The sequence below is a fragment of the Hyposmocoma kahamanoa genome, unplaced genomic scaffold, assembly GCF_003589595.1.
Source record: "Hyposmocoma kahamanoa isolate Upper Pololo Valley unplaced genomic scaffold, ASM358959v1 99702, whole genome shotgun sequence".
Classification (NCBI taxonomy): domain Eukaryota; kingdom Metazoa; phylum Arthropoda; class Insecta; order Lepidoptera; family Cosmopterigidae; genus Hyposmocoma; species Hyposmocoma kahamanoa.
This window is the reverse complement of record NW_020656001.1, coordinates 4,860,575-4,873,167: the sequence shown is the minus strand read 5'-3', so window position 1 is coordinate 4,873,167 and position 12,593 is coordinate 4,860,575. Positions and strand designations below refer to the sequence as shown.

The following is a 12,593-nucleotide window of genomic DNA, read 5'->3' as shown; positions in this document are numbered from 1 at the left end:
TCGAATTTAATCAATAATAAGAAAGCGAAACGTGGAGGTGGTCTGCAGACCTCTACGATCCTCCGATTTATTTATTTTTACATTACATTTATTAAAATTTCAACTACACAGCTCAAGTTAACAGAAATTTTAGTTTTAAATGTTGATATCAATAGAATGAACTCTTCGTTTTAAAGTTAGTAAATTCTTGTAGTGTAAATTAAAACTATTTCCAAATGCATTCATAAATAGACTATTACAAAAAAAAACGATCTCCCGATTATGCTAGCAAAAACAGATAACAGTTATCAAGTGTCCATCTCTAAATTTCTAAGTGACGTGATTGGCTGCCTCAATTTACTATTTTACGTTAGGGCCGGATTAAGGGTTACGAGACTATTGTAATTTGAGTACTTGACGCATGTTGTAGAACGTGTTTACTTAATTGAATTATGTTTGTTTAAGTTAGTCTTATCTTATGACGCAGGCAATATGAGTTAAACTCCTGATAGGGTCATTTAGAAAACTTCACTTTTCTTAAGTTGACAACAACTTAAGAAAAGTGAAGTCTAAATGACCCTGTCAACTATGCGTTGTCATAAACTACCTACAAAGGTTTAGAAACAACATGTTTCCCGAAGATTCTATGAGAGGTGCATTTTTTCGGTGAATATTGGGTCGTCAAACACGCAATTTAGGGGTGTTAATTACTCTCAAAGTAATACAATAAAATACCCGCGTAATTAATCATCATTCACATGATGACTGATCAAAGAGAGTGGTTGATGAAAGAAAGCGACTGATGGGGTGCTGATCAACGACGGAGGTCAACGATCTACTAAATTACAAAGTTTTTGCCCTGAGTACATCCCGGTAGTTGCCTCCAAACAGCTGTGTTTTATGATGTAGGGTTGACAATACAGACTTTTCAAGCAAATCTTTATCATTGAATAACTCGGAAACTATTACACTTAGAGCAAAAAGACTTTCAGTACAATTAAGTACATATTTAAGACTCTTCACAGTTTTCCGCTTTGTCGGTCGTTCTGTTCCACCCGGCATAGTGTTTAATTTATATTTAAATTAATCGTACATATAAATTACAAAAGCAATCAAAATAATCAAATAGCTAACTGTCTCTTTCCGACTCATTGCTTGCGTAAAAGACTGAACGAGACCCATCACGTCAATTTAAATTGTTTGAAACACAAGCGTTTCAAATATTTAGAACCAAAATTTCATAGAGTCGCTTTGATGCTAATGTTATTACTAAAATATTTTTTAATACATGTTAGTAATACTTTCAAATGTTGTTGTACTCTTTCTACGGCTCGAGGTTACGAATCAGAAGATCGAAAATACATTTGCCCGAAATAACTTTTGCATGAATTTCCATAATCCCATCCCATAGGTGAGCTCTGTTGCTCAGGATTTCGTCATTAACACTGAGTTTCTACCTACCTAGCGGTCCACTTGCACTTGTCACGGAAATATTTGTACGCGTCTGCCGCTATAGCTTTCCATTTGTCAATACCTCCTGCTGTGTCTCAGGATCCCTTGCTTCAGTGCACAAATTATGTGCTAGACATGACTACTCTGCAATCATCTTATGGACATCAGTCGAGATCTGGGAGTAATCATCCAGCTTTAAGTCTTCTGAGGAGTAAGTTTCGGTTTTGAAGGGTAAAGGTGCTGGTGAAATTACAGGAACATGGAACTTGTCGATTTATGTCTCAGGATGACGGGCGCAGTGGCAATGCCGATAAGATCTTTGCGATTTAAAGCTCTGAGTGGCACTGCAACTGTTACGGACAGGCGTGTCGCTTAACGCCAGACGCCGTCACTTATTCGTTCCGTCACTTGGCATTATAAAAAAAAGTGACCTCCGCTGAATCATATGGAGATTTGCTTATTTTCGGGTTGTTTGTAGGAATTTCAGTTATTTAGAATTATCAGAGCTCCGCTTCACTGGGAGTGCGGTGCTTTGACTAGACTGCTGAATTTACAGCCTCTGCTCGGAACTGCTTCCTCTGACCGCTATCCCGAAGCATGCATCGACCTTTCTCTATGATGGGCTGATTTTCGCGAAACAGTGCTTTATTGTTGAATACGGTTTTTTCTAAATAGCTCCATACTTCTTCAGTTCTTGTGACCTAGGCCATGGTGGCAATGTTCCTTTGCTTCCGCAGACTGACTCAGCTGGCGAGGCATCTATTGATGTATCACGTTTGCTTCTGTCCCTGAGAACACTAGCTCGGTAATGCAATGCATGACGTAACGCCTCGACCACTCTCGCGAACGGCTCTCACTATACTGACTGGGTGTACCCACGCATGGACACACGAGACAATGTGTAGGTAGCCAAGTCGCATACACTGGATCACAGTCTTTAAAAGGTCACTTTGATAATTTTTTGCTTTCACCTTAACGACTTGTTGGCAAACTTGTTGGTTTTCCGGTTTTTCTTTTCTTTTCTTTGGTCTGTATAAATAGTAAACTATAAATAAAGCTCTTAATTTGCTATTTTTGATATGCATAAGTGGAGGTTTGTAATAGGCTCTTTGATGTTGTTTAGTTTGTATTTTATATTTTGTATTAATAGCTGTAAACCTTCCTAAAATAAATAAATAAATAAATAAATAAATAACATGGAGCGGAGTGACACCTTCGTACGAAACCCCCCATCATACCATCACACTCGCCGAATGATAGGTACGCGAAATTTCGTGCGGAACCTGGACCGTCTTTGCTGCTGTTGGCATAAAATTTATTGTTTTGTCGGTTGAAGAGTAAACACACACACGGTAAATACAGTTTACACATTTAAGATTACTCTTATGGTCTAGCGTGTTGCGCGCAGCTGAGATACAAATATTAACAGTAGAGTAATATCTACTATTGTATAATTACAAATTCAGCTTTATAATGTTACTAAGTAGTAAGTTTGCGTAACAAGCGCAATTACAATAAATGTGTTTGCAAAGATCTGCCGCTCAGTCAATGTTGAGATGTTCCCCACACACAAATCATTTCATGTATATATTAATAGTTTTTATTGCACTTTTGTAATTAATGTCAAACACACGTCAACAAACGGTTTAAGCAGCATCAGACAATGTTCGCATCGTAATTTACAAAGGCCATTATTAAGTGAATTTTCTTACGATTGTGTAAGATCTTTTTTCAGTATTCTGGTGACTGTAACACGCGCAATGTTATGCAGACTATAACGAATTTCTTTTAGGTTCGACTTGGATTTGGGTGTAGTGCTTTCTGATTCTTGCAACACAAACATTCGAAATGCCTAAAAAGTTTGTCTCAAAACTTATGAACAGACGACGTATATTTGTTATGCGAGAGAAAAAAATAACTGTTGTTGCGTATACATATAAAGAAAATGACAACAATTGAAAACAAAAAAATGAAATAATTTCCAGGTGTCATCACGTTTGGAGCTATGGGGCGATGAGCTGCAACGAACGGAGCCGCCACGAGACCCGCAGCAGGCGGAGCAGGCACTTGCCGCCCACAACGAAAGCGTAGCTCGAATGCAACATGCCACCTACCAGGTGACATTACAATATATTTATTCCCTACCTGCAATTCATTTATACATGTCGGTAACACAATTTACCTTGGACCGGCACGTTTAGGTTTCAATGAAAATGTTTAAGTCCCATGTCGTTATTTATGATTTACGAAACAAAGATTATTTTCTTTTGTAATTAATAGTAAATGCTTCTGCAGGTTGTTCAGCAAGGCCAGGAATTAGCTGCAGCCATTGCAGAAGCTTCGGACGTGATGGCGTCGAGCGGTTCCGACAGCTCCGAGCCCGCGCCGCTCGACGCGCAAGCGCGTGTGCAACTTTTACTTGAATTCTTGCACGACAGACAACTCGATTTGGAGGAACTGGCGGAAGAGAGGCGCGCTCGGTTCGAGCAATGCGTGCAGCTCGGTTTGTTATTATTTAATCCATCTGCTGCCAATGCCAGCACGTCATGTTTTCTTGTATACTCGTCTAAATTGTCTTTCCTCTGTCACAGGTCAGTTCCAAAAAGATGCCGCTCAAGTCGTGAGCTGGATTCGTAACGGAGAAGCTATGTTGGCGGCGTCGTTCTCGATACCTAGCACCCTTTCTGAAGCGGAGCAACTGAAGCGTGAACACGACCAGTTCCAAGTGGCTGTCGAAAAGACACACGCCAGCGCGGTACAAGTCAAATACAGGGCTGACGCTCTGAGGGCCGCTAATCACTACGACCCGCATACTATAAGGGAAATATCCGAGGAAGTGACGGAACGGTGGCAACGACTCGTGACCTGTGCCGAAGAGCGTCACAAGCTAGTCACCGCCTCGCTCAACTTTTACAAAACCGCCGAACAGGTTTGCTCCGTTCTGGATTCGTTAGAGAGGGAATATCGTCGAGACGAGGACTGGTGCGGTTCATCGGTAGCGCCGGTAAGCGATGAGCCGACTCCGTTGCAATGTGTCGACAAAGCTGCTCAGGTATCGTAATGTCTTCGGTGAAAGGTGGACGTCTAACCGAGGCGTGCATATCGGGTGCTCATGAAATGGCTGTCCGCAGGTGGCTGCTCTTATAATGAAGCATGGCGAACAGAAGGAGGCATTCTTGAAGGCTTGCACTCTGGCGCGGCGCACTGCCGAGACTTTCCTTAAGTACGCAGCGCGCTCCGCCCAAGTGCACGGGCAGACCGCGGCTGCTAGCAAGGCACATCATGAACAAACGAGAGCTATACTGGACACGTTATTGGCACAGGAGAACAAGGTTCGACGGAAATTGCAACTTCCGATGTTTGTAAATGGGAAAGATGTCTATTGTTTAAATATGTTTGTTGTGTTTTGTTTATCCGAGTTCCCTTTGAATCGATCAACAGTGTACACGATTCTTTATAAGTAACTGTGACTGTTTCATTGTTTGTTTGTTTGTTTGCCTACTGGAAATTCCGATTATGTTAAGCGTCAGTACTTGTCATAACAAACGCGAACGTCTCTCTCGTTATTTTTAGCTCGTTAGTAGTTTTGCTGCATTGTCAGTGTCAGTGTCGACGGCGACATAGAACAATGGGGCTTTTGTATCGAGCTGTGCGATGATATCAGGGCCCGTCCCGCGATACCACCATGAGATTTGCCTTCACTCGCTGTCGAATTCCGTGCCTCGTGCATTTGTGCACGTTGTGTTCCGACATGATCCGGAGCGTCGTTGTGTTCGTCGTCCGGCCGGTACTTTCGCGTTCTAGTCGTGGATAATCTGCGGGTCACGGACGGCCCGCTTTATTTTGTTGTTATTTAATTGCGGTCGTTGATCGATTCGAGTTCCAGTTTACGAGAATGCTTTAAAAGTACTATATGCCGAATTGGCAGAATGTCGTTGTTTATTTTCCGTGTCGGTTTGTTTGATCGCGGTGCGTTTTAACAGGTCCTCGAACACTGGACGGTGCGCAAGAAACGTTTAGAGCAGTGCCAGCAGTTCGCTCTTTTCGAACGCTCGGCTCGCGCGGCCGTGGAATGGATCCGGGAGACGCAGGAGCGCTGCGGGGCGGCGGCGGCGGCGGCCGCGGCGGGCGTCGCGCGGGAGAGCCGCGAGCGCGTGCGCCTGCTCGCGCAACTGGCCGACGGCCTCGTCGAGAAGGGACACCCGCACGCCGTTCAGATCAAGGAATGGGTAGCCGCCGTCGACGCCAGGTAAGTATCGAATGGCATCAAACTTGTTGAGCTCATTTGCAAACTCACACACAACATCCTCTCCGTAATTTATTGCTGTTGGTCAGAAAGACCCACACTAAGCTTTACTTGCGTGTTTGCAATATTTCTGGAAATTATTATCCTCAGTCTAGTAATTCCCAACAGAAAACTAAAGAAGTGGTCGCTGTGTGTTCGTCCTGATCCGTACTGTACTGCATCATGAATTCAAACTAATGTTACAAACGCGAAAGAGCTCTGTCCGTTACGTTTTCACACCTGAACTGCTAAACTAAATTTGATGAATTTTGGTATTCAGATATTACGGTACCTGGGAGGACATTGGCTGCTTTTTGTCTCAAAAATAAATATTAATGAGGGTGAAATAGGGGATGAAAGTTTGCATGAAGAACCAATCATTTCTCAAATAATTAGTACAGTAGGCATCTCGAAGTACTCACTCTACGCAGGCGAAATCGCGGGCGCCGGCTATTGTCGTATATATAATAATAATAATACCGAATACACTCAACATAGCCCCACACTAGGGAAACCCTATGTCACTGGTGCCATGGACACACACATAGACAACCACAATACACACCCAAACTCACGAGAGAAATAAGTGTAGGCCATACAAGTTTATCTCCCGGCCCGGGAATACAACCTGGTGTAGCACTCGTCAACAAACAGTTCCAATTTAACGATAGTTAGTCTTTTGTAAACTGTATACTTTTGAAAAAATAAATGAACAAAACCTTATTGAAAGACCTAGTCATGACGTTTCTAAATTTACACACAGATCATATTGTTCTTTTTCACACAACAGATATGCAGAATTTAGCGGTTCCATAGAAGCCGTGGAAAGTGAAGCTGAAAGCGATTCTGGCGTTGCACCATCTCTAGCTTCCTCCCACTCAGTTGACGGAGACACGCGAACTGAGACCCAACCCACTACCGCCGGTGACGACAAGCGACGTAGTGCAAGAAGAAAAGAGTAAGTGAAACAGGCAATGAAAGATAATAATGGTGATAATCTATTTCACCGGCATCTGTATTTCCCGAAAAGTACAGTTTGGGGCTATTCAAGGCTACAGTGAATAGGCATTTTTTAGGCAAACGCGTCCCATCGTCTGTCACATCGTCGCTTAACGTCAGGTGAGATTGTGGTCAAGCGTGTGTCTATTATATACTAAAAAAAAGTGTCGTAGAGGGTGTGATTCGAAATGGGTGTGAATTAACAAATTAAACATTTTTGTGTTTGTTATCTGGACTTGTTGCAGAACAGATTTAAATCAAATCCAGGGGACTAGACTCTTTTCTATCACTTCTTCGATACAAAAAAAAAGATTGAATCTAAATTTGTTATTTTTGATGTTCAGCTTTAAACGGGCTGTATTCGAGCTCAGTGGAAAGTTTGTCGAAATATACTTTAAATGGTGAAGTAGGAAGCCGTAGAAGGTTTATTTATATAATTGTTTTGTTTTATCAGGTTCATAATGGCAGAACTCTTACAAACTGAACGTGCGTACGTAAAAGATCTGGAGACGTGTATCAATTGCTACTTGCGCGAGATGCGCAATGATCGTGGCTCTGTACCGCCGGCGTTGCAGGGAAAGGTATACGAGAATTGCTAAGATTGATACAATTTGAAAGAAAGAAAGAAAGTAATAGTTATTTATTATATACAATTTCTTGTCGTGTATTTTGTAATACAATATTAGTTTCTTTGTAGTAAACTGTTAATACGTGTTAAATGCTTGTAGCTATTACAATTTTTGTAGGAGGAAATAATATTCAGCAATATAGAAGAGATCTATCGTTTCCACGAGCGTGTATTCTTGCGCGAATTGGATAAATACGAAACGATGCCCGAAGATGTTGGCCATTGCTTTGTGACGTGGGCGCGCGAGTTCAACATGTACGTGTCGTATTGTCGCAACAAGCCCGACAGCAACGCCGCCGTCGTCCAACACGCCGGCGACTATTTTGAGAGGTGAACATTTACACCACCCGTACTATTAAAACTTACTGCTATAATAACAACCATCAACTCAGTTTGTCATAACACCGCCGAGAACTGTGTTCTTTTCAGTGGTCCTTTCGAAACGATATAGGTCATGGTAAAATTTAACTAGAAAAGAACAGACACCCTAATAAGCAACTCCCGTACCCTATTAAGGTTAATTTTCAAAGAACTATGCAAAAACTGTGTATACATCTTTTATAGTGAGTCTGAATAAATTTTTTCGTGTATTTGAATGTAGTGGTTTAGATTGTCTATACACAGTATTTGCATTTTTTCTCCTATGTGTGTTTTTTATTTTATAAATTTTTTTATTTATATATTAATTAATTGCATTATAATATTCAATTGAACACATTTATCTACCTATCAACAAGTTTTAATAAATAAAAAACTTACTAACAGAAGAAGGAAGGGCCATATACTATGTTGACAATTCGCTTCATATATTATATTATAAACATTGCAGCCAGTTCTCTTAAATTTAAAAGTGAAAAGATGATTTTTATATCATCAATTAGTGAATATTTATTTAGGTGAAGCCTCTATGTTTGTAAGCTTTTATTATTATCATTCCTATTATTTTAAAACACCAGTTTTAAGTCGTATTGGGCAGTAATAATAGTATTTTCATGTTAGATGAGCAATGACCTCTTTATTATTGATATCAATAATCGAGTATACAACAAAAAATAAATAGAGGCGAAATGTCATTTATTTTGTTGGAAAACTATTCTGACAAATGATAACTGCGCTCCGATTGGCCAGCCCGAATTCGAAATATACATTAGAATTGGACAAGTAAATATTCATGGTGAATATTTGTAAGGAAATATCGTTTATTAATTCCTGTGTAACTTCTGAATGTTTTAACCGATTTCGAATTGTGTAGTATTGTTAGAATCCATAGTCATTCCGAGTGAGCATGGCATTGGCTATCAAAAAATGTCAAACACAAATTTTGTACTGACAAAAAATATACATAAATAAAAATAAAATAAATTTTTAGATTACTTTGTAAGAGCACAGGGACAGCCGTGTTTTTTAATTTATTTCTTAAATTTGATTTTATTATGCAATGAAGTAGAAATAAAAATAATTAAAATAGATTTGAGCCAGGTGAGGTATAAGGGAAAAACTGCTATGTTTAGTTAAACAATCGTTTAAAGACCAAATGACATTTAATATGCACAAACTAGATACCTAAAAATACAGGTACTAATTTAATTAATTTTAATTTTAATGAGTTTTAAGATTTAATTGAATAGCTTTATGAAGATTGCATGATATATAAAAGTACTCTCAAACAAAAGCAATTTTCCTGAGCAATAAAAATGAATGATTCTCTATAAACTCTGTAATCTGCGAAATTATACCTACAATTCTACAATCTGTTACGTAATAATATGTGTTTCTTATGCATAATCTGACATACTTATAAAATCAATACATTATACTCATGGCTCAATACTTAACTACGACGACGTTAGATGTACATTTTTTTACTTTACCGAATGTTTAAATAAATCATTATACAGTAATAATTATACTTGCAAATATCGTTACATAATAAGATTAGAAGAATAAGAATATATTTATTGCATAACTATAGGTAATTACGTATGATCTTAAAATATTACAGTGCTCTATAGTTTACCAGATAAGGTGTACAATATTATTAAATGTCACAGATTAAAATTATATTGAATGGAATTACAATATGAAAAAAAAAACAATTGTTAATAAGCATGTCACATCGCTAGTCACCAAATTTGTCAGTTCTTGTACACTATAATAAAGTTTAGTACTCAACCAGTTACTAAGAGCATTTAAATTTTATGTACTCGAATTTTTTAAATTCATTGGGGGCGCTGTTGTATAGCTTGACCGACATTACGTAAAAGCTTCTGTGGTAAAATGCTGAGGCATGATTGTCCGAGTAAACCATTCTCTGCCCATGTCTTAAATTTCTATGGTTCCTTTTATTTGCGATGTCAAAATAGGACGGATGTTTCTGGACAAATGCAGCAGCCTCCTTAATATACAGGCAGGGTAAGGGTAGGATTTTGCACTTGTCGAAAAATGGCTTACACGAATCAATTTGAGACCCACCGCAAATAATACGTACACACAGCGTTTTTGCATCTTAAATACCTGCATAAATTCTACAGAGTTTCCCCAAAAAATTAAACCGTAGTTTATAGCCGACTGTATATACCCAAAATAAGCTGTTAAAGCCGCATCCACAGACGCATTCTGTACTAATTTTCGCAATGGGTACATAAATCGAGACAGTTTGTTACACAAGCTCTCGACATGTTCTTTCCAGTTGCAGTTGCTGTCAAGGATAAGGCTCAGAAATTTTGTATATTTCACTTGTTCTATGTTAACAAAATTAAAAGAAATGTTTAAGTCGATCGGTAATCTTTTGAACGAGTGAAATTGCATGATGTTAGTTTTTGCTAGATTTATACTGAGACCATTTCCATTCATCCATCCTATGATGTAACTTATAATTTTATTAATGTCATGTTCGTATTGCTCTTTTGTTTACTAGTATAGCTTGGAAGATCGTTAATGTAAAACAGAAAGAGAAGTGATCCCAGAATACTACCTTGGGAGATGCCTCTATTATTCTTCCTGTAGGCAGATCTACTACTGATCATGGTGTTCGTTTTATTACAAAAATATGTCACTTCGGTACATTGCTACCTGTCAATTAAATATGATGTCAACCAATCTAGCGCTTTCTCGCGAATGTCATGATGTATACAGTCAAATGCCTTCAACATGTCAGTAAAAACTGCTGATACATTACACCTCTTATCAATACATTCGTGTATGGTTTTCAACAATTGAAATATTGCTAGATTTGTTGATCTGTTCTTACGAAAGCCATTCTGTTCATTGACGATTATATTAAATTTATCAGAAAAATCAATTAATCTTTTATACATAATACGCCCAAATATCTTTGCGAGAATTGGGATTATGATTAGAGTCACTGATCTATAATTATTTAACATTTATTTGTCGCCTTTTTTATACAGCGGCTTGACAATCGAAAACTTGAGAAGTGACGGAAATATACCATTTTGAACCGATAAATTTATAATATGAGAAAGATTTTTCCGTGCAGCACTAGTAACGCGTGCCTAATGAATAGAATGAGATGACTTAAATGGGAGTTGCATTAGGTGGAAGCGAGACGCATAAATGATTTGAGATAATTGATGGGTGTCGTCAATTGTTTCACTTCAAATTGACCAATTTAACTTGTCATGGACGTGTCACTTATAATGGATGAAAATTGCAAAATTACATATTTAATATTTAATTACCGATGAAATGTGATCCCGTTTGTTTTGTAATTAGAGGTTTTGCTGTTTTTCCTACACCACCGAATAGAACAACACGGCATTGTTAGAGATATTATCTTTATTACAATAAATTCAGAATATTTTTTGGAATACACGGAGAGTCCATTTAGCAAAGCTCAAGTTAACTAGTCGATTTGAAGTGAAACTGTTGCCGACACCCGTCAATTGTTTCGAACTCGGGGTGGCCAATCGGAGCGCAGTTGTCACAGTAATGATATGGCAGAATAGTTTTCAAACAAATTAAATGACATTTCGTCTCTATTTCTGGTTATGTACTCGATGACGGAGACATACACACAGGTCAGTTGTTGGCGCTGTTTCATGATTTCAGTGCAAACGAGAGTTGATATTTATAAGTGATGTATCGTTGATGAGTTACCAGGATTGTATGTTTTTATTTCGTCTCTATTTCTGGTTTTATACTCGATGATATCAATCAATCGAATGAACAAAGACAACAATTTAAAGTGTATGACACTAAAATTATTCCGCGCATAATTACGAAAGCTGTAACGTAACAGAGTCCAGAGGAAGAAGAAGCTAGAACACCCGCTGGCGGCATACCTCATCAAGCCAGTGCAAAGAATAACAAAATACCAGCTATTACTGAAGGATCTACAAGCTTGCTGTGCCGAAGGACAGGGGGAAATAAAGGTTGGTTCATTTATAACGAAGTGCATGGTAAAATTATCATATTATAATTATATATATAAAGCTGCAAGTTACGACTCACTGACATAAATATATTTACATTTTATCGAAATATTTAAGGCCTTCGCCAATTTCCGCCGGAAGTAAAAAGTTTAAATAAACAAGATGGCCGAAACAAGATAGTACAAAAACCACGAAACTATTGTCCAGAGTTAACCCATACAGATGTAGTGACATGTAAAATTAAGAATTAAAATGAAAACATTTAATTTAAATTGTAACGTCATTGCGGTACTTCTTAATTTTGCTTGTTATAACAATAAATACAGTAGTAGTGGTTAGTTAGCGTCAGACGCGTACCTCCGTCGGTCTCGTGAGACCTACTTGAGCTCAGTCCGCCATGTTCGCTTTGCATGGTGTGTTTGTGTCATTCTTTCGCGTAAATTCTCTAAAATCGTAGAAAAATGCTTTATTGTGCCACACCAAAAATATTACCCGTAGTAGTGTTTAATTTACTCGGTAACTCATATTTTAATAAATTTTAAATTTTCTGTTTATCGAATTGATATTTAGTACTGTAACAAATGAAAGTAAACATTATCCCTGAGCAATACTCGACCAGAGTTTGATCTTTCGAAGAACTAAGTAAACATCTCAATTTTCTACGCTAGTGGTGAACGAAAGTTTAGCGAAAAAATGCTTCATGAGAGTTTTGTTAATTTTAAACTTAATTTATAGAAATAAACTTGATTATGCAACGCGTGCTTTAAAGAAGACATCTGTTGTCGAGACGCTATACTTTCTATTAGTTCAGAAACATCTGAACTAATTGTTCATCGTAGTCCGGCTACAGGGCGGC

The 12,593-nt window shown here is 38.3% G+C and overlaps 1 protein-coding gene across 1 annotated transcript in view; it reads left to right on the top strand.

Annotated features, from left to right (window-relative positions):
* The window catches only part of LOC113239176 (triple functional domain protein), a 154,679-nt gene that overhangs the window by 55,781 nt on the left and 86,305 nt on the right, over positions 1–12,593 (top strand). The window contains exons 14-22 of the mRNA XM_026476045.1: positions 3,417–3,548; positions 3,727–3,934; positions 4,023–4,483; positions 4,563–4,763; positions 5,415–5,680; positions 6,507–6,674; positions 7,170–7,296; positions 7,462–7,673; positions 11,605–11,737. Of these exons, the coding sequence (XP_026331830.1) occupies positions 3,417–3,548; positions 3,727–3,934; positions 4,023–4,483; positions 4,563–4,763; positions 5,415–5,680; positions 6,507–6,674; positions 7,170–7,296; positions 7,462–7,673; positions 11,605–11,737 (1,908 nt within the window). The remainder of the gene's footprint in view (positions 1–3,416; positions 3,549–3,726; positions 3,935–4,022; positions 4,484–4,562; positions 4,764–5,414; positions 5,681–6,506; positions 6,675–7,169; positions 7,297–7,461; positions 7,674–11,604; positions 11,738–12,593) is intronic.